Source organism: Poromitra crassiceps (assembly GCF_964638095.1).
Source record: "Poromitra crassiceps genome assembly, chromosome: 16".
Classification (NCBI taxonomy): Eukaryota; Metazoa; Chordata; class Actinopteri; order Beryciformes; family Melamphaidae; genus Poromitra; species Poromitra crassiceps.
Window position 1 is genome coordinate 36,062,252 of NC_139645.1, and position 21,366 is coordinate 36,083,617.

The 21,366-nt window shown below is 44.6% G+C and overlaps 1 protein-coding gene across 1 annotated transcript in view; it reads left to right on the forward strand.

Moving 5' to 3' along the window:
• The window catches only part of LOC310791614 (NLR family CARD domain-containing protein 3-like), a gene marked incomplete at its 5' end in the record, with an annotated part of 79,848 nt that overhangs the window by 57,282 nt on the left and 1,200 nt on the right, over positions 1–21,366 (forward strand). Inside the window, 3 exons of the mRNA XM_083653278.1 lie at positions 6,809–6,877; positions 8,993–9,145; positions 15,009–15,055. Coding sequence (XP_083509404.1) covers positions 6,809–6,877; positions 8,993–9,145; positions 15,009–15,055 — 269 coding nt within the window. The remainder of the gene's footprint in view (positions 1–6,808; positions 6,878–8,992; positions 9,146–15,008; positions 15,056–21,366) is intronic.

Consider the following 21,366-nt stretch of genomic DNA (forward strand, 5'->3'; position numbering starts at 1 on the left):
TCAGGGCTTCCAGACTGTGGAAAGCCTTTCTGAGGTACTTAGGCTCCAGAGTCACTCTCATCTTTAAAACTCCTTGGAAAAGAAACTTTGATTGACTTGCTTTTGTCTCATTTTGTGTCACATGTTTTGTCTCTCCTGACTTCTTCATCTTGTTTCTCATGTTTGTATTTTATATTATTTACATCCATTTGCTTAGTGTTTCATAATTTATATCCACTTTTTTCTTTTGTTTTTATAGCTCAATGTGCAGCGTAACAAAGCATGTGCAATTTGGAGCATTTATTTATCCAATCAGCTTACAGCACCATGTGTGAATACATGGTTAGCATGTGTGACCCAGTGGGAATCAAACCAGTTTCCCTGTCAGTGTTAGTGCTCCAGTCTGCTTAGTATACAGCACCATGCAAACACACTGGACCTGCTTTAGACCAGGCCTCACCAATAAAGTCTGTCAGTAGAAATAATACAATAATGACATTAATGGTCAGTTAGCCTCATCAATAAAGTCTTGTCAGTACAAATAATACAATAATGACATTAAATATAAGGGTCAGTTAGCCTCATCAATAAAGTCTTGTCAGTACAAATAATTCAATAATGACACAATATAAGAGAATAACATGTCTTCTTGTCCTTCAGGCTGAGTGTCTGTCAGCTGTCAGAGAGAAGCTGTGAAGCTCTGGCCTCAGTTCTCAGCTCACATGCCTCTAGTCTGAGAGAGCTGGACCTGAGCAACAATGACTTCCAGGATACCGGACTGATGCTGCTCTCAGCTGGACTTCGGAGTCCACACTGTAAACTGGAGACTCTCAGGTCAGGATCATTGTTACTGTTCAACAGACCATTTAAATTATGTTCTACATGGGCATCCGGGTAGTGTAGCGGTAGATTCCCTGCCAACACGAGAGTCATCCACGAGAGTGCATCCACGTGTTACCTCCGGCTTGGTCGGGCGTCCATACAGGCATGATTGGCTGTGCCTGAGGGTGGGAAGCTGGATTGGGGGTATGGATCCTGGTCGCTGCACTCGCGCCTCCTCTGGTCGGTCAGGACGCCTGTTCGGGGGGAAGGAAACTGGTGGGAATGACGTGATCCTCCCACGTGCTATGTCCTGCCGGTGAAACTCCCTTGTCAGGTGAAAAGAAGTGGCTGGCAAATGTGTCAGAGGAAGCATGGCGCTAGCCTTGGCTCTCCCCAGATTGGAAGAGGGTGGAGCAGTGACCGGGGCAGCCACTAGAGCAACAGGGGGAATTGGCCAAGTACATTTGGGGAGAAAAATGGGGGGGGGGGGGGGGTCAGAAAAAAAATCTGCTCTGCACATGAATGTCAAAGAAAATATGTGAACCGTCATTTTCCTGCTGAAGTGATTTTTTAAACCAGCTGAGAAACCAACTTTCAGCTCTACTCTCTCTCTGCTGAGAGGATATTTCATTATTTCTCTGCACACTGCCTCTGTGAGTGAAACCTGAAGCAAAGGACTTGTCACAATATGTTAAATTGAGTGCAGAACTGAAATGAAAACGCAAATATTGGAGACAGGCTTTTTTTGTATTATAAGTGATTTCAAAGCAGTTTATTAATGAGAACATCCAACATGTAGCTGGTTTGAATCAAAGAGTTTCCACTGAGAGCTATGATCTGTTTTTAGAGGGTTAGATTCAAAAGAAACAATCAATGATAAACTATTAGTGTTGAGTGATGAAGCTGAAAATCTTACAATACAAATGTTCATATCAGGCAGTGTTGACTTTCATAACTATGCAAAATCACTATTTCTCTAAGTTTAATTTTCCTCCTGAATCAAAGTTGAATAGAAGATCTATCAAATTTAATTTAAAACATTTTTACTGACAGAATACTCGACTTAGAGTTTGAATGAGGAGAAAACAACCTGAAAAGTCACATTGAATACGTTCACCAACAGATCCTCCTGGAAGACAATACAGCAGCAACTGGTCAGCAGTTACATTACATTTCTTTTTGTGGTTCATACTCTAATATTTACAGTTGCAGTGAGCTTCAGTTGGTGCTCTCAGCTGAAGGCCTTTCAGTTGCCAGCTGTCTGCCATGCAAAGAACTGGACTTTGTTAGAGAAACTAATCATCTATACTGTTTATTAAGAGGTTGAATGGGTTTAAGTAATTATGTTACTAGCACTTGTGCACTTGAAAAAGTGCACAATTATTGTTATAAGCAAATTTGTACATTAGATCTGAGGAAATGGTGGCCATCTTGGATTTAAGGTCAAATCTGACTTCCCCCCACATCTGAAAATAAACCGTATGGTATTCACTCACTATCTGATTTGTGAAACTTTTATCCCATTTGTGAAAAACAAAATAATAGGCGGTTTCACTGAGATTTCATAGTTTTTCCCCATCTAGACCACATAAAACCAGGTCCAGTTCAAAGTACATTACACTTAGACCTTTCAAATCTGGGCTAGATTACCAAGGGGACTCGACACCCTCACCAAGAAACACTTTGAGATTTGGGAAACTTTTATCCTATCTGTGAAAATGGAAAATGGAAGATTTCATTGTTTTTGCCCATCTAGACTGCATAAAACCAGGTCTAGTTCAAAGACCATTACACTTAGGCCTTTCCAATCTGGACTAGATTACCAAGGGCACCCTACACTCTCACCAAGAAATACTTTAAGATTTGTGAAAGTTTTATCAATGAGCACAATTGAACATTAGACTAGGGAGGAATGACGGCCATCTTGTATTTGAGGTCAAATCTGACTTCCTTCCACATCTGACAATAAACCTTATGGTATTGACTTACTACGTGATAAATGTCATGCTTTTTATACAAGGAGTGCACAAGTGTTATAAGCACATTTGTACATTAGACCCGGGAGAATGGCAGCCATCTTGGATTTGAGCTCAAATCTGACTTCCCTCCACATCTGACAATAAACCTTATGGTATTCACTCACTATGTGAGAAATTGTGTGCTTCTTTGAAAAAGTGCATAATTGTTATAAGCATATTACATTAGACGTGGGAAAATGGTGGCCATCTTGGAATGTTGGTCAAATCTGACTTCCCTCCACATCTGAAAATAAACCTTATGCTATTCCCTGAATGATAGAGAATGGAATTTCTTAACCATTATACATCCGCTAAATGTATATATAACAGCTGATAGCCTATCTAAACCAAATAAATTGAAGCCAGGAGTCCAGGAAGATGACTTATAAACGTATATTTATTACCATAACATTCTCCTATACACTGTGTTATAGGAGAGACTGAATCTCAATGTACCATCTGATCAATGTACAGAGTCAAATATTCAGCGGCGACGTCACAATTTGACATAATTTATACTGTAAGGAAGAGGAGCAGAGAGGAGGGGAGAGGAATGGGATGATCTCTTGGAAATGTGTGTGCATCTCAGTCTGACTGAGAGAGTTGTTATTGGAACACGACGCACTGACCAAGGTCTCAGCAAAAGGAGCAGTCCTATATGTGTGAGATGTCATGTCACTGTAACTCACTGTAGCACAATTATGTGTATGCAAATATAGCTTATTGATTAGGAAATGGCATGGAACTTATATTTTTCTCCAACAATCCACCTAATTGTTATGTTTATCAACTATAACAAAAATAATAACAACATTTAAGTTCACTATTCAATAAGCTTGTATCTGTACTTAATTGTGGGGCAGGGCTGGGGTTTGAAAACATAGAAACATTAAACACTTGAAAAAAAACACAGAATTTTTGATCATTATGCAGTGCAGACGCAGTCTCAATCCATATCACAGCATCTCCATTAAGCCTATTGGGAAGAGAAAACAAATCTTAGTGATACAAATAACAAATATTACGTCACCACTGCGGCTATAATATATAGGAGTGGGCCTGCTAATGTTAACTCTATATGGTTCAATGCAAACAGTCTAATTAATATCATTATATATATTTTGCATTGAACACTGTACTTGGCTTGTTTCCAAGTCACAATTAAATCTTTTCCGCTTTTGTAAAAGAAGCTTCTTATATATATATATATATATGTATATATATAATTTTTCCAGTTTCACTTTATTCAACGCTTGAGTCCTTCCTGTAAAAGGAATCATGTTATTTTCAAAGTATTCACAACAGTAACAATATTTCTCATCATGTGATGACTCTAGAATGTATTTATTTATTTATTCCTGGTGTTGTTGTTGTAATTGTTGTTAAAACTATTTAATAGCCCAACTCCATCGCAGTGGTTTATTTCTTTTTGGGAACTATTTTATTCTATTTATTATTTACTTTAATATTGGTTTGTTTGGAATATGGAACTGAAACTTGCTAAAATGCAAAACATTCATAACATTGATTAATCATATTCATTAAACCATAATCACTGATTATTCTTAAAATGACACTTTAAAACACTTCATTTTATTTAATATTGATAATAGAAAGAATTTTCTTTACTCTACAACAACTAACTGTAAACATTAGATTTCACAATGTGCCTGTATTTTAGACAAAATAATTTCATTACAAGTTATTAGTACAACAAGTACGTACGGCAGATAATGTTTGAGATACTCTGTGAGTACATATTCAATTGTTTCCTTTATAATTTGTTTGCAATGAGCTTTTAGACAAGATGGCTCCTGGGAGAGCATTCACAGCTTACAGCGTGGCAATGTATTGACCGTGTGGATTGTGGCAATGTGCAATGGGGCGGAGGGCGACCCCAGAAGGTGCTGTGAGTGAGGGCTTTACATGGTGGGGGGAAGGGGGTGCGGGCTAGACCCGAAGGCAGTTCACTTGTGTGTTTTGGGGCTGGCAAGACCCCACTAGATAAAACAGTGAGGGCCAACATTGTTCACGTACTCCAAACGCAACCCCAGGACTGTCTGTCCTCAGGAAAGTCATTGTCTTATCTATAGATATTTTTGAAACCTTTCCACCGTACTGTAGCTAAGTGTAAATTTTGCTATGTGTAAATCATACCAAAAGTTAAATGTTGGTATGCACACTTTAATAATAATATTTCTTATCCACCCAATTGGTGGTTCATAAATGTGTATTTTTCTGTTTAAGAAAACACTGCAGGTTCAGATTATTTCACACAGGAAATTTCACAATATTCACCACACACATTCTATGATTTATTTTCAAAATAATAATCAACAGTCTATTTATTGTCTTTACTAATTGGTTGATTCAAATTTGCTTACTGCACTTTAAATAATGCAGAGCTTACTTCACTCTATTGATTTATAACAAACAAAACATTTCATTCACACTTTGTTCTCCCAGGGTGTGTTAATACAATCAGCCTGGAGATGTCGCCATAGTCTAGCTGGCGTCGTATTCCAAATTGTTTTCGCTAGGCTAATGTTTTGGCTATGCTTAACCTTGTTGGAAGACTGACTGTTCCAAGGGAACATAAACAAATTATTTCAGCCTGCTATGTTCCAAAACATTGATAAGGGGAAGAATGACCATCGTGTTGCTACTTGAGCCAATTGAATCAACAAGATGGCTGTTTGTCCACTCGCTGCTCCCGTTTTTTTATATCTACAATCTTTTACGTAATGTCCTCTCTTTCCGCAGTGCTTGCATGTATATCGAGGGCATTTATGCTGAGGGGCACCCTGTGTGGTGTATTGATTGGGGGGAAACCCAGGCATATTGAAATTAGGCTCTATGCGCGCTGGCATGTGGTTAGCTGATCTAGAATGCTGAACCATCTGATCTGGCAAATGATTTGTGTCTGTTTGTATGTTCACAGGTATCTGTTGGGCCATATTTAAAACACTTTGTTCGGTGCCTGTGTCAAATTTTACGGACCCATTCAAATTCTCATCTCCATACTGTCTGACAACCATCTCAAGCTGTTTAATTGTCTCTCTGGCTCCTTGACACTCTGGCCGCAGACAAGGCCCAGCCTTTTCAGTGTCCATTCTCAGAGAGCAGAGTCAGATGGCTTCCTTACAGTATGAAAAGACAACTGAGCAGGCCTAATGGCTTATCTATTTGTTTTAGAGACACACGTCTCGTTGCAGAGCCGTTGTTTTTATCAATTCTGTTGCGTGTCTCTCTCTCTCTCTCTCTCTCTCTCTCTCTCTCTCTCTCTCTCTCTCTCTCTCTCTCTCTCTCTCTCTCTCTCTCGTAAAAACACTTCACTTTGTTGCTTAAGCAAAGCACTGATTTAACTAGTTTACTGTGAATGTCCCATTTTATATCAATGTCTCATTTATTCACATTCAAAACACTTTATATTTCAGTCTTGCATTACGCACCAAGGGTATTAAAACCTGTATTAAGAGAGAGAGAGCTACTGTTTTGTTTATCACTTACTTGTCGTCTTGATCTGTGTCCATGTGTGTGTAAAGTAATTTTCAACACCTTACCTGGCAACTCGATGTGGGGTATCAAGGGGAAGAAGGGACGGTTGTTCTCCTGCTTGACCAGTTCCGTCCGTGTTTGGGGGTATCTGGAACATACTGTAAACTGGTGACAGATCAATTTGTTCAAGGGACATATTGATTCTGTATTTTGGGTATGGCTAAAATACACTTATTAAATTTTGCTCCTTTAAAATAGGCTTCTATTTTGTTGCTTGTTACATTTGTTATTTATTACATGTTGTGGGAATTTCAAAAACACAATATTTTGGTTTTATCAGTATGGTCGTGTGGTTCTTAAAGACCGTATCAAGCATATGCCTAGGCTCGCCGCAGTTTCTCAACTGGACTATCATAGTCGCTCAACTGAGCAGGCCTATGGCTTTTTAAGGCAATATGTGATAACGCTTCTCAGGCTCTCTTGCCCTGCAGCTACTACCACTGGACCATCCTGGTCACTGCAAAATACAGCCTGTCAAGAGAGTTTCTAATGGTCCTGAGGTCATCTTTATTATTTACATTGAGGTGTCCCCCCTTGTCTCAAGAAACCCACAAGATACTAACTTAGAGGAGGTACGGTGGTGCAGTGGTAAGCACTATCGCCTCACAGCTCGAAGGTCGTGGGTTCGATTCCCACCTGGGCCGATGTGAACGCTGAAGGAGTGCGTGCCCGTCCGCATGTCCTCGAGTGCCCACCACCCGGGTGGGGTCGGCAAAATGGCCTTTCTGTGTGGAGTTTGCATGTTCTCCCCGTGCCTCCCGGGGGTCTCCTTCATATAGGAACCCCCTTCACAAAAACATGCAACATCCTGGTTGCTTATATGGTTCCTCCTCTGATCGTTAAGGGCGCCTGTTCAGAGGGAGGGGAACTGTTTGGAATAGCGTGAACCTCCCACGTGCTATGTCCTACCGGTGAAGCTTCCTCGGGCAGGTGAAAAGATGCGGCTGACTTGACTGCCCATGTCTCGGAGGATGCATGGAATCAGTCTCGGCTCTCCCCAGATCGGCAGAGGATGGAGTAGCAACCAGGATTGAGTAATTCAAAAATGAGCACTAAACGGGGGATAAAAATGGGATAAAAAAATCGGGAAAAAAACATTAAAAAAAAAAAAAAAAAAAAAAAAAAAAAAAAAAAAAAAGATACTAACTTAGGTTATTATATAAACCATACATATTTACAGTTATATACAATGTCATTTTGACACACCCACAACATGCAAACATTTCAGATTCTTTTAGATATCAGACGACAGTCGCAGTAACGAATTATGAAATTAATTCAGACTTACCCGCTCTGCCGTAGATATCCTGCAAAGTGACGCCAACTGATAGAGAATGGAATTTCTTAACCATTCTACATCCGCTAAATGTATATATAACAGCTGATAGCCTATCTAAACCAAATAAATTGAAGCCAGGAGTCCAGGAAGATGACTTATGAACGTATATTTATTACCATAACATTCTCCTATACACTGTGTTATAGGAGAGACTGAATCTCAATGTACCATCTGATCAATGTACAGAGTCAAATATTCAGCGGCGACGTCACAATTTGACATAAGCTTTTAAGGAAGAGGAGCAGAGAGGAGGGGAGAGGAATGGGATGATCTCTTGGAAATGTGTGTGCATCTCAGTCTGACTGAGAGAGTTGTTATTGGAACACGACGCACTGACCAAGGTCTCAGCAAAAGGAGCAGTCCTATATGTGTGAGATGTCATGTCACTGTAACTCACTGTAGCATAATTATGTGTATGCAAATATAGCTTATTGATTAGGAAATTGCATGGAACTTATATTTTTCTCCAACACTGACTATGTGAGAAATGTCATGTTCCTTTCAAAAAGTCCACAATTCCTGTATTTTTGGGAGCTTATCCCCTCGCTCTACTATTTGAAACTCTGGCAGCAAGACAATCAGTTTTCTCTGTTAAAGGAGCAAAACTATGGAACAGTCTACCTACTGAGCTGAAAACACAACACGATTTTAATGTTTTTAACAGGGGTATTAAGTCATGGTTAAAAGAGAAACAACTGTGTTCTCACACTTAATACCCTTGTAGACCTCTGGTGGTACTCTGTGTATTATGTCTGAATTGTGTGTACATCGTGTGTACATTGTGTGTACTGTATTGTATGTACATCCTTGAATATTTGTATGTATAGCTTTCCTCACGTGGTTTTATATTTGATTATGTTTATTTTCGGGTATGTCCTCTGGGGTGTATTTTAGTGACTTTCTGTATAGTGACTTTCTAGTCAATACATTTGTATGTATAGCTTTAGTCTTGTGGTTTTTATAATTGATTTTGCTTCTTTTGGGGTATGTCCTCTTGGGTTGTGTTTTGGTGTAGGAGTCGCCTGGACAGGTGTTGAAAATTAGCGTTCCGCTATGAACACTTAACACTGTGTATCTGTGCATACATGTATGTTACATCTCCAATGCTCTGTGATGTCCATATCAAATAAACTTAACCTAACCTAACCTAACCTATGTGTGTCTTCCTGTGTGTGTGTGTGTGTGTGTGTGTGTGTGTGTGTGTGTGTGTGTGTGTGTGTGTGTGTGTGTGTGTGTGTGTGTGTGTGTGTGTACGTACGTGCGTGCGTGCGTGCAGGCTGTCAGGCTGTCTGCTCACAGAGGTTGGCTGTGCTTCTCTGGCCTCAGCTCTCAGCTCCAACCCCTCCCATCTGAGAGAGCTGGACCTGAGCTACAATCATCCAGGAGCCTCAGGAGAGAAGCTGCTGTCTGCTGGACAGTGGAGACTCAGGTATGGAGAGGGAACATCTGCTAGAAGACTGAGAGTCACACACATGTTTTGCAGCATTTGTAGGTTTTTTCAAATTTTATACAGGCTGAGAATGGTAGATGTGTCTAAATTAGGGTCAATTTTAAAATGTATACATTTCCCAACACACTGGTAAATGTGGATAAACAAGCAAGCCCTGCCTGGAGGTGTGAGTGACATGACTCGAGTGTGTCTTTAGTCTTTCAGAAAAGACTAAAGACACACCTTTTCATGCTCCATCTGGGCCCTTCTTGAACTAACTTCTTTCTCTCTCTCTCTCGAAAAAAACTTAACTTTACCACTATTCCTTCAGATGTTGTAGTTGTCATAGACTGTGTTGTAGTGATGCGCGGGTCAGGGTTTTTTAAGGCCCGCCCCAACCCAACCCGTTATTGGAGCCAGCCCGCCCCGCCCAGCCCGTTAAAATATCAGAAAATTCTGAACCCAGCCCAACCCAGCAATTTAATGTAATATGTCTCCGGACTCGGGAGGAGCACAGCAGAGCTCTCCAATGGTGTGCAAAGTAACTCCGTCTCTCCCCCCCCCCCCTCTCTCTTTCTCTCTCTCACACACACACACTCACATGCGTTGCGCGGCTGCTTTCATGTCGTCGATTTCTTTCTGCTTCGTCAAACTCCGCTATTATCGGTCTTTCTTCAATTAATCCAAGGTCTTCAAATGGAGGTAGCAGGTAGAGGTAGGCTACAGAAACACTTCTTATTCTTCCCCATTTCTTTTAATTACCTCATGCACTCTCAATTGTTGCATACAACTTGACTACTGCACCTGCAGGTGCAGACGGCTTGCAGATACAGCTTCAGACTCGCTGACGCTGTCTGATTTCTTTTAATTACCTCATGCACTCTCAATTGTTCACAGCCTAGTTGCAGTAAAGTTGACAAATAGATCACAGTCGAGTCCACAACAGAAAATCTGCAGTGGCATTAGTTTTATGGACACTTGCAAATAATAATTACAGCGAATAATCCTTCCAAAATGTTTGTTTTGAGAGCACATAGGCTACCTCATTGAAGCGTTTCTTTACTCCATGTAGGCTATAGAGTGCAGCAGGAGTCTGTCTGATTGTGTGTACCTACATGTGAGAGAGAGTTAACGTCTTTAAGGTTAATTACTCTGCGTGTTTCACTGCTCTAAATTATTTAATAATGTTGCTTTGTCACGTTCTGAGCCTGCCACGCCCGCACCCGCGATATTTTCATAATTTGCCAACCAAGACCGCCTGCAGAGCGGGCCAGCCCGCGGGACCCGGTGGGTTCTGGGTGACCCGTGCATCACTACTGTGTTGCATAGTTGATTGCTGTATTGCTGACAAAAATGTGTTATTGTAAGTCGCTTTGGATAAAAGCATCTGCCAAATGACGTAATGTAATGTAAATGTAATGAATCGAACCACCATCCAGCTGGACTAGCTGCACCAGGCAGGGCTGAGCTGAGTGGGTCCAGCTGGACTAGCTGCACCAGGCAGAACTGAGCTGAGTGGGTCCAGCTGGACTAGCTGCACCAGGCAGGGCTGAGCTGAGTGGCCCAGCTGGACTAACTGGCACCAGGCAGGGCTGAGCTGAGTGAGTCCAGCTGGACTACCTGCACCAGGCAGGCTGAGATGAGTGAGTCCAGCTGGACTAGCTGCACCAGGCAGAGCTGAGCTGAGTGGGTCCAGCTGGACTAGCTGCACCAGGCAGAGCTGAGCTGAGTGGGTCCAGCTGGACTAGCTGCACCAGGCAGGGCTGAGCTGAGTGGGTCCAGCTGGACTAGCTGCACCAGGCAGGGCTGAGCTGAGTGGGTCTAGCTGGACTAGGTGCACCAGGCAGGGCTAAGCTGAGTGGGTCCAGGTGGACTAGCTGCACCAGGCAGGCTGAGCTGAGTGAGTCCAGCTGGACTAGCTGCACCAGGCAGGCTGAGCTGAGTGAGTCCAGCTGGACTAGCTGCACCACGCAGGCCTGAGCTGAGTGGGTCCAGCTGGACTAGCTGCACCAGGCAGAGCTGAGCTGAGTGGGTCCAGCTGGACTAGCTGCACCAGGCAGAGCTGAGCTGAGTGGGTCCAGCTGGACTAGCTGCACCAGGCAGAGCTGAGCTGAGTGAGTCCAGCTGGACTAGCTGCACCAGGCAGGCCTGAGCTGAGTGGGTCCAGCTGGACTAGCTGCACCAGGCAGAGCTGAGCTGAGTGGGTCCAGCTGGACTAGCTGCACCAGGCAGGGCTGAGCTGAGTGGGTCCAGCTGGACTAGCTGCACCAGGCAGGGCTGAGCTGAGTGGGTCTAGCTGGACTAGGTGCACCAGGCAGGGCTAAGCTGAGTGGGTCCAGGTGGACTAGCTGCACCAGGCAGGCTGAGCTGAGTGAGTCCAGCTGGACTAGCTGCACCAGGCAGGCTGAGCTGAGTGAGTCCAGCTGGACTAGCTGCACCACGCAGGCCTGAGCTGAGTGGGTCCAGCTGGACTAGCTGCACCAGGCAGAGCTGAGCTGAGTGGGTCCAGCTGGACTAGCTGCACCAGGCAGGGCTGAGCTGAGTGGGTCCAGCTGAACTAGCTGCACCAGGCAGAGCTGAGCTGAGTGGGTCCAGCTGGACTAGCTGCACCAGGCAGAGCTGAGCTGAGTGGGTCCAGCTGGACTAGCTGCACCAGGCAGAGCTGAGCTGAGTGAGTCCAGCTGGACTAGCTGCACCAGGCAGGCCTGAGCTGAGTGGGTCCAGCTGGACTAGCTGCACCAGGCAGAGCTGAGCTGAGTGGGTCCAGCTGGACTAGCTGCACCAGGCAGGGCTGAGCTGAGTGAGTCCAGCTGGACTAGCTGCACCAGGCAGGGCTGAGCTGAGTGGGTCCAGCTGGACTAGCTGCACCAGGCAGAGCTGAGCTGAGTGGAGCAAAATAAAAATTAGAAAAATGAATAGAAATTAAAATCAAGCTGTCAAGCTGAACACAATGTCAGCAGCCGACAACTTGTTTCCACAGGGAGAGCTGCTGGCCAGCATGGAGAAATAAGGCCAGTTTCCACAGGGTTTTCCACAGGGAGAGCTGCAGGACATAGTATATCAGAATCGGATCGGAACAGAAAAAATGTGGATCGCTGCATCCCTACCTTTAACATCTTCTGGTCAAGGGCTGGTCAGAGTCAGCTGTTTGGTGTTCACTCAACATGAACATCTTATCATTTAACACATTCACTGCCAACAACGTGTAAACACGTTTTCAGAATCCAGCTGTTGACTGCCAACAACGTGTTAACACGTTTTCAGAATCGATTTTTTTTTTTTGACGGTGGATCGTTGATCTGGCCCTTTTGCATCTTCTATTATACTGTTAGAGCCGCCGGGCGTGTGCAATCCATTCCGCCGACCCACTGAGTGGCGACGGTGCTCAGACTATTGAGTGTTGTTTGGCCAGAAACGCACGCATTCCAGCTGAGCTCAACCGAGGAGCGAACGAGCCTCATTCTCATACTGTAGGCGAAAACCTTTCACACGGGCGCACGGCGGTGGGGGGTTCCAAAGGTGGACTGGGTGGAAAGTAGGGATGCACCGATATGAAAATTTTGGCCGATGCCGATAACCGATATTAACATTGCTGTTATGGCCGATAACCGATATTTACCGATGTCGATATGATCTGTATAAAACCACATTTTTATGATCATCACATTTTGTACATACTGAAAAACACATGTTAACACTGAATTTGAAAAAGTTATCCATTTCTTTATTTGCAAAGCCTTTGGAAAAGCCCATAAATCATAGATTTACTGCATTATTTCATATCAATGTGAAGAATTTGGCTGATAATGATAACCGATATTAACATTGCAACATCTGACCGATACCGATATGACCGATATGTTAAAAAATTACCAACATCGGCCGATACCGATATGATTGCCGATATATCGTGCATCCCTAGTGGAAAGCACACTTTGAAGCGCGCAGCATAAAGCCTAGAGTCACACAAGGCTTCGTCAAAGCTCTCAACCGAAAATCCAAGAACGGATTAAGCCACATCCACGCTCGCCGACGAGGGGCCGCCAGAGAGGGAGGCTGCTGCTCACTGCTCAGACAGGCAGGAGAGACTGGCTTGTGACTGACAAACGCTGCTGAAATCCACCAGACACGCCCACGGAGGGAGGAGTTGTAAGGAGAGGGGGTGCGGGTGCTGCTATGGAGGAAATTACTGTTCAGAACTATATTGTTTATGTCTGATGTCTCACTGATGCCAAAAATAAATGGTTAAAGTGACTGTTTGATATTGAATTTCACAAAACTGCGATTATCTCAGCTTTTTGTCTCAGATGCTGAAACCATGCTGTACTCAACGGCTAATATCTACATAACTACTAACTCTACAAACTAACTCTTTTAGACAGAGAAAGCACACATTCTATTAGTACTTTTGTGAACTTTGTGTTCACAAACTCCAAGCAGAAAATTATCCTTGGCTCTTGTAAAATGAGCCAGAATCCTCAAAAAAACCCTCTGGCAAAAGCTACCTACAGCAAAAAAAAACGGCTGGCAGTCAATGTGTTAATCAAACCGTGCCTCTGACCAGACAACAGAGAATGAGCTCCTCGTCTGCATGTGATACATGATTCAGATGTAACGTCACATGATTTAGCACATTATACAACAACAATAACACAATTGGATCTCTTTATAGGCAATCTCTGTTTATTCTGACAAAAGCAAGCAAATAATAACAATATCCTCTGGTCAAGCGTGAAAATCTAACATTGCACTGACAGATAACCTTCATATTCACCAGCCATTAATGTTAAATAGTAAATCATTGTATTGCGTAGCAGCATTTTGGCTGATATGTTATTGCAATGATCCCGGGTTAATGACTAAACTCATCAGCTCACTCATGTACTTAACTTTAGACGTCTCAGAAGAGCATACGAGTAACACCTAATGAGCCACATGCAGATTAACACTTTAAACGTAAATATGACAGCATTCATTGTGCCTGTTGGGTCTCCATAACGTTAGCCTCCATGGTGCTCGCCGCTCGGTCGGTGTCATCAGATCAGTCCAGTCCACAGTCCCTAATGGACAGCAGTTATTCATCACTGTTAACGTTACACATTTACAGTTGCAGTTATCTAACGGGGCCAAGCATGGTGGGAAGTACGCCCCTCCCACTGGCCGTGATGCCCTGAGATCCCTAAGGCCACCTTGGCAGTGCCCTGCTACCAGCCTGCTAATGTAGCTGCCTTATGCAAAGGATGTGTCATTGGCTCATTTTAACACACATTTCAGAAAAATCCCTCTTCACGATGTCAACAAAACAATGGCCTTTGTGTCCTGGCATGTGGTCCTAACAAAATTGCGACACAGAAGGTGCCCCCCCTCTCCCCAGATTTTCATAATGTTGGCGCTGTCTAATTAATTTACACCTGGTTATCCACCTCAAAAAGTGACAGAAGTGAATTTAATGATGAAATAGTGTGTGAAAAATGTAAAAAATATACCGTGTTGGACAATGACTTCAGTCTCCACCTGAAGAGTCACAATGCATTATGGGGGAGATGAGTATATTGAGTAAGCCCCCGGTCTGTACTCAGAAATTCTTGTGAATATCTCGCCTACACAAAATTAATATACTGTACAGTGTGAACACACTACCTCTTCAATTTGAGTATCAAAAGTACGCTGAGTAGAGCTATCTGAACAGGCCCATTGACTCTGATTCATAAAGTTGAAGCTGAGGAATATTATTGTTTGATGTTGAATGGAGGATATGAGTCACGGCGTCTGGAAAATCCCTCCTATGGAAGTTTATGAAGGTTATTTGTTCATGATCAAAGAGATGATGCTGTCTGACTTTATTTACCCCCCTCCCCCACAGTGTGGACCATGATGCAGAGCTGTGGTTGAAACCAGGCCTGAGGAAGTGTAAGTGTGTATTTAGTTTGACTCAGTTTCTATTGAAATAGAAAGCTCATGTGTGACATCTATTCATTCAAATCCTATTCTGAAACAAGATGGCTGAAACAAGATGTGTTATGATGAAATTGAAGAAATAAACAGTCAGTCTGTTAATACCATAAAACTTCAATTAAAAGCCAAGTCCCATATAGACATCGATCCCTTTTACTGGCCGGATGTCGCTACACGTTTTGAAAAATAAATGCCCGCCTCAGTATTTATTTATTTATTTAACTTGCATTCAAACGTCAGTCCCAGGTCAGATCACCACAGAGAGAAAAACGTCCTGAAATTCAAGCGGTATTTTTCTTTTCTTTTTTGATGAACAAAAGTCAGAAGCAGCAGAGAGACATTTCTCCATTCATTCCACTAGAGAGAGAGAGAATGGTGACAAAATAAAGGTGATCTATGCAGTTTGGCTTTCAGCAATTTACTGTTAACATTATTTAAGATGATGATCAGCATAATGTTAGTTGATAGTTGATTCAATTCACATTAAAGTGGAACTGAACCTGTTCGTCACGTGCATAATGAGTCCGTTTCAGACTGAAAACATAGTTTGTCTAAGATGACAGGTTGAGAGGCGGGTCATAGTATCATGTCGATGATTTTATTTGACAATTCTGGGGACTGGATTGGGCTTTGGCCAATCATGGCATGTTCCACCCCCAAATCGAGTGGGATTCAGCGTGTTGTCGTGCTACGCGAGTGGGATCCGCGGAGTACCAGGCAGCCAGCTGCTTCGTGCGGAGGGAGCGGACAATCCGATGAATGGGTGCTGCCCGCCCGCCTGGAATCTCCGAGGGCAAACCCCTGACAACCACGCTCTCAAACGCTCTCAAGCACGCGCCTTTTACGCTATTTCTGTAAATACGATATCCCTGGAATGCGCGTTTTAACGAACATTTCTTTGCATTCTTAGAGATTATAGTTTTTGTTTGTTGTTCATGTTTCTAACAATTGGCCAAGTTAGTAGTTCGTTTATGGGATAGGAATTCTGCCAGATGACAGGCACTAGGCGCCATTTTCTACTTCATTTGGAAGAGAAAATTATCCTGAAATGAAGATTTGATTGACAGCTGCATGTCGTGATATGATTGGTTGAAATGGGGTAGAAATTTTATAGTACTAGGTGACGTCAGCAAACTGTACTGTTATCAATGAAATCTTGAAAAATTCACTTTTGATGTGAAAAAAAGTATGAAAAACTAAAGAAATTAGATTGTTGTGATTTTGTTTGCATACATTATTAAATAGGTGCAGTGCATACCCAGGTATTTGAACTAAAAGAAAAGAAAAGTCATTTTTGGGTTCAGCTCGACTTTAAAACATGGTCAAAAGCAGCTACGTTCCACACTTTGATTGAGCACATTGGCTTCATTCATCAAAATCCATTACGAGCTCACAGCAGTGTTTGACTGCGTTCCACTTGACTCACTTTCTTCTTGTAGAATCTCCCATTCGTCTCCTCTGTCTCTCCTGCGCTCTTTTTAAAGGAAATCAAGGAAATCCACTTCCTTCCTCTTCAATCCATTCAGTCTTAAATAGGTGACTTGACTAAACCTCAACATATAGACAGTTTTCACAGAACTGTGTTGCTAGGAACAGTTTGAAACCTGTTTCCTGCCAGCTATTGTATTAGCAAACACTGCAACAGGAAGTATAGGGGTAATTTAGAATGTTTATGTTGTCTGTGTGGGTCAGGCTTTTTAAAGGTCGGCACCAAACCAAACCGCTAAGAGAGCCAGCTCGCCCCGTTAAAATATGTGACAATGGAGACCCCAACCCAACCTGGCAGCCTGCAAACTACAATCTAATTTAACTCTCGATTATAGGGAGGAGACTGGAGACGATGTGCATTGTCTACGCGAGCTCAATTTCTAGGGTGGAGACTCTGGAGGCATTTTAATAATGCTAGCAATTCTAAGAGACTCTAGAGACGATGCGCCATGGGCGGAACATGTGGGATTTGATTATGTCACGGTTTGTGTTACAAATCACTGATGATGTCACGATTTGCTAACACTGCCCGCCTTAGACAATTTTAATGACTCTGGAGACAATGTGCCATGGGCTCAACATGTTCTGGGATTTATGATGTCACAATATGGGTCACAAATCAGTGATGTCACTGAGTAGCTCACACGCTCAATTTCTAGGGTGGAGACTCTGGAGACGATGTGCCATTCGGACGAGGCCTCAAATGTTACGGTCACAAATGGATGTATATATTTTCATTAAGTAATTTTGGCATCGTTTGTTGTCTAGGGGTGAAACATACATCTTCCATGCTAACCATATAGCACACATAAATGGTATATCAGTTTGGGACTGGGAATTAGCATCCAGTGACTGTTAGAAAGGGAGGCATTCTTTCACCTGGACGGCCCACTGTCCACCTGGTAGCTGAACAACCCTCTCTCTCGGTCGGCCTCACTTGACCCGGCGCCCAGGCATCGTTGTATTGGTCTGGAAACTAACGTGAACAGGCGAATCCGTAGATTCCAAAACAAATGTCATATGCTAATTTGAATGAAATTGTGCAATGGATACTGTAATCTCCATGCGTAATGTGATGCGATCTCCACACCATCGCATCATACATCACATCAACACCATCACATACCAATAACACTGTGTTCTATAACTGTCACATCCTCGCTCTCTCTCTCTCTCTCTCTCTCTCACACACACACACACACACGCACACACACACAGAGGGGCGCAGCGGAAATTAATGGGTTATTCTCCGTGATGCGCAGAATGTCACTTGCGCTCGCGCAGCAACAGTGATTCATGCAGGATTAACTAACAGGATGAATTAATTAAATGATTCAAAGACGTGGTGAGCTTGGTGAGGCCGTTAACATCCACACAACCAATCAGTGTTGCTTCTTTCATTCCCTCCAATTCATTTGTGTAAATGCCAGGTTGTCCGTGTGCATCAGACATATCCAAAACACAGCCGTCATTATAGATACATCTACCAATCCTTTGTAGGTTAATACAACAGGGCTTATTACATTGTAGCCTATATATTTATATCATCACTCTGTTTAGACTAAAACACATGTTGTGACTGTCTAATATTATGTCCAGATTCTAACTGCACGCTTACTGTAATTAGAGGTTTCCTTCATCATAGGCTATAACATACACATGTAAACAACGTGTGTTTCTTTAAGGGATGTGTGAGAATTTAATTCTAGCCTATTTCAGTATATCTAAATGGTCCACGTGTGGGGATCATCTTAATAGGCTATATCATGCATGCAGGGAAAGAGGTTACTTACTGTAGGCTATCAGCCAACACAAGTCATCTACTGTTAATACACTACAGAGCTGCAACTATAGTCGCAAATTATGTAATAAAATCATGACAAACAAATTATCATGTATCCCTCTCTCTCCCTCTCCCTCAGTCTCCCTCTCCCTCTCTCTCTCTCCCCCTCTCTCTCTCTCCCTCAGTGTCTCTCCCCCTCTCTCTCTCTCTCCCTCAGTCTCTCTCCCCCTCTCTCTCTCTCCCTCAGTGTCTCTCCCCCTCTCTCTCTCCCTCAGTCTCTCCCCCTCGCCTCTCTCTCCCTCTCTCTCCCTCAGTCTCTCTCCCCCTCTCTCTCTCTCCCTCAGTGTCTCTCCCCCTCTCTCTCTCCCTCAGTCTCTCCCCCTCACCTCTCTCTCCCTCTCTCTCTCCCTCAGTCTCCCTCCCTCGCCTCTCTCTCCCTCAGTCTCCCTCCCTCACCTCTCTCTCCCTCAGTCTCTCTCTCCCCCTCTCTCTCTCCCTCAGTCTCCCTCTCCCTCTCTCTCTCTCCCTCAGTGTCTCTCCCCCTCTCTCTCTCCCTCAGTCTCTCTCCCCCTCTCTCTCTCTCCCTCAGTGTCTCTCCCCCTCACCTCTCTCTCCCTCTCTCTCCCTCAGTCTCTCTCCCCCTCTCTCTCTCCCCCTCAGTGTCTCTCCCCCTCTCTCTCTCCCTCAGTCTCTCTCCCCCTCTCTCTCTCTCCCTCAGTGTCTCTCCCCCTCTCTCTCTCCCTCAGTCTCTCCCCCTCACCTCTCTCTCCCTCTCTCTCTCCCTCAGTCTCCCTCCCTCGCCTCTCTCTCCCTCAGTCTCCCTCCCTCGCCTCTCTCTCCCTCAGTCTCTCTCTCCCCCTCTCTCTCTCCGTCAGTCTCTCTCCCTCAGTCTCTCCCCCTCTCTCTCTCCCTCAGTCTCCCTCTCCTTCTCTCTCTCCCTCTCTCTCTCCCTCTCAGTCTCTCTCCCCCTCTCTCTCCTCTCTCCCTCAGTCTCTCTCCTCTCTCTCTCCCTCAGTCTCTCCCCCTCGCCTCTCTCTCTCTCAGTGTCTCCCCCTCACCTCTCTCTCCCTCAGTCTCTCTCTCTCTCCCTCAGTCTCTCTCCCCCTCTCCCTCTCAGTCTCTCTCCCCCTCTCTCTCCTCTCTCCCTCAGTCTCTCTCCTCTCTCTCTCCCTCAGTCTCTCCCCCTCGCCTCTCTCTCTCTCAGTGTCTCCCCCTCACCTCTCTCTCCCTCAGTCTCTCTCTCTCTCCCTTAGTCTCCCCCCCTCTCTCTGTCTTCCTTAGTCTCTCTCTCCCTCAGTATCTCCCCCCTCACCTCTCTCTTCCCCTCTCTCTCTCTCCCTCAGTCTCTCTCTCTCCCTCAGTCTCTCTCTCTCTCCCTCAGTTTCCCTCCCCCTCTTGTCTCTCCCTCAGTCTCTCTCTTCCTCAGTCTCTCTCTCCCTCAGTATCTCCCCCCTCGTTTCTCTCTTCCCCTCTCTCTCTCCCTCAGTCTCTCTCCTCTCTCTCTCTCCCTCAGTCTCTCTCCCCCTCTCTCCCTCAGTTGCTCTCATCTCCCTCTTCCTCCCCCTCAGTCTCTCTCTCCCTCAGTATCTCTCTCTCAGTCTCCCCCCTCTCTCTCCCTCAGTGTCTCTCCCCCTCTCTCTCTCCCTCAGTCTCTCTCCCCCTCTCTCTCTCCCCCCCTCGCCTCTCTCCCCCTCTCTCTCTCCCTCAGTCTCTCTCCCCCTCTCTCTCTCTCCCTCAGTCTCTCTCCTCTCTCTCTCTCTCTCTCTCCCTCAATCTCTCTCCCTCTCCCTCTCCCCCTCTCTCTCATCTCTCTCTCTCTCCCTCAGTCTCTCTCCCCTCTCTCTCTCTCTCTCCCTCAGTCTCTCTCCTCTCTCTCTCTCTCTTCCTCAGTCTCTCTCCCTCTCTCCCTCAGTCTCTCTCCTCTCTCTCTCTCTCCCTCAGTCTCTCTCCCTCTCCCTCAGTCTCTCTCCTCTCTCTCTCTCTCTCTCTCTCCCTCAGTCTCTCTCCTCTCTCTCTCTCCCTCAGTCTCTCTCCCTCTCTCCCTCAGTCTCTCTTCTCTCTCTCTCCCTCAGTCTCTCTCCTCTCTCTCTCTCTCTCCCTCTCCCTCAGTTTCTCTCTCTCCCTCAGTCTATCTCCCGCTCTCTCTCCCTCAGTTTCTCTCTCTCCCTCAGTCTCTCTCTCCTCTCTCTCCCTCTCCCTGTCTCTCTCCCTCCCTCTCCCTCCCTCTCTCTCTCTCTCTCTCTCTCTCTCGCTATTTCTTGCAGCTTTCACAGTAACATTTATGGGATAATGAACTTAAACAAAACTATTATGAAACATGAACTTCACCACAGCATTTGCAGGAATATTTAGTTTTTAAAGTATAATCCATCAAGTGTGATATTGTCAGCAAGTCAAGTCACAGCAGCTCTATGCGCAGTAGCAGGCAGCAAACGTCACTATTGAGTAGAAAATAATCACAACATGGCACAACATGCTGTCATTTAAAGAAATAGGCGCGACCTTTGGTTTCATGTTGACAGCAAAGAGAATAGGTTGCTGTGTGAGCTGTCCTGGTGAATGCCTGGCTGTGTTTAGTGAGGTGGAGCTGCTGAAACAGGTGCAGGAGAGCTGGCTGCAGAACACGCTCTGCCCAGAAGGTAAAAAGACCGGTTTGGAGAGTTCTGGGCGGTTCCCAGCAGTTTGAAGTCGATGATAAACTACTTTTTGTGTTGCCAGTAGGTGGCGCTATGCCAAACTGCACGAAATCTAGAACTGCACTCTGCCGGGCTAAACCCCCCCCCCCCCCCCCCGAGTTTAAAGTCGATCAGACAAACGGTTCTCGAGATACTGTTTACCAGTAGGTGGCGCTATGCCGAGACTGTGTGTGTGTGTGTGGGGTGAGGGTGAGGGTGAGGGTGAGGGGGGGTTGGCGTGATATCGGTCGGCCCCGGCCGACGTTCCGAAAGTGACAAATCACACCCAGCACACGCACACACACACACACACACACATA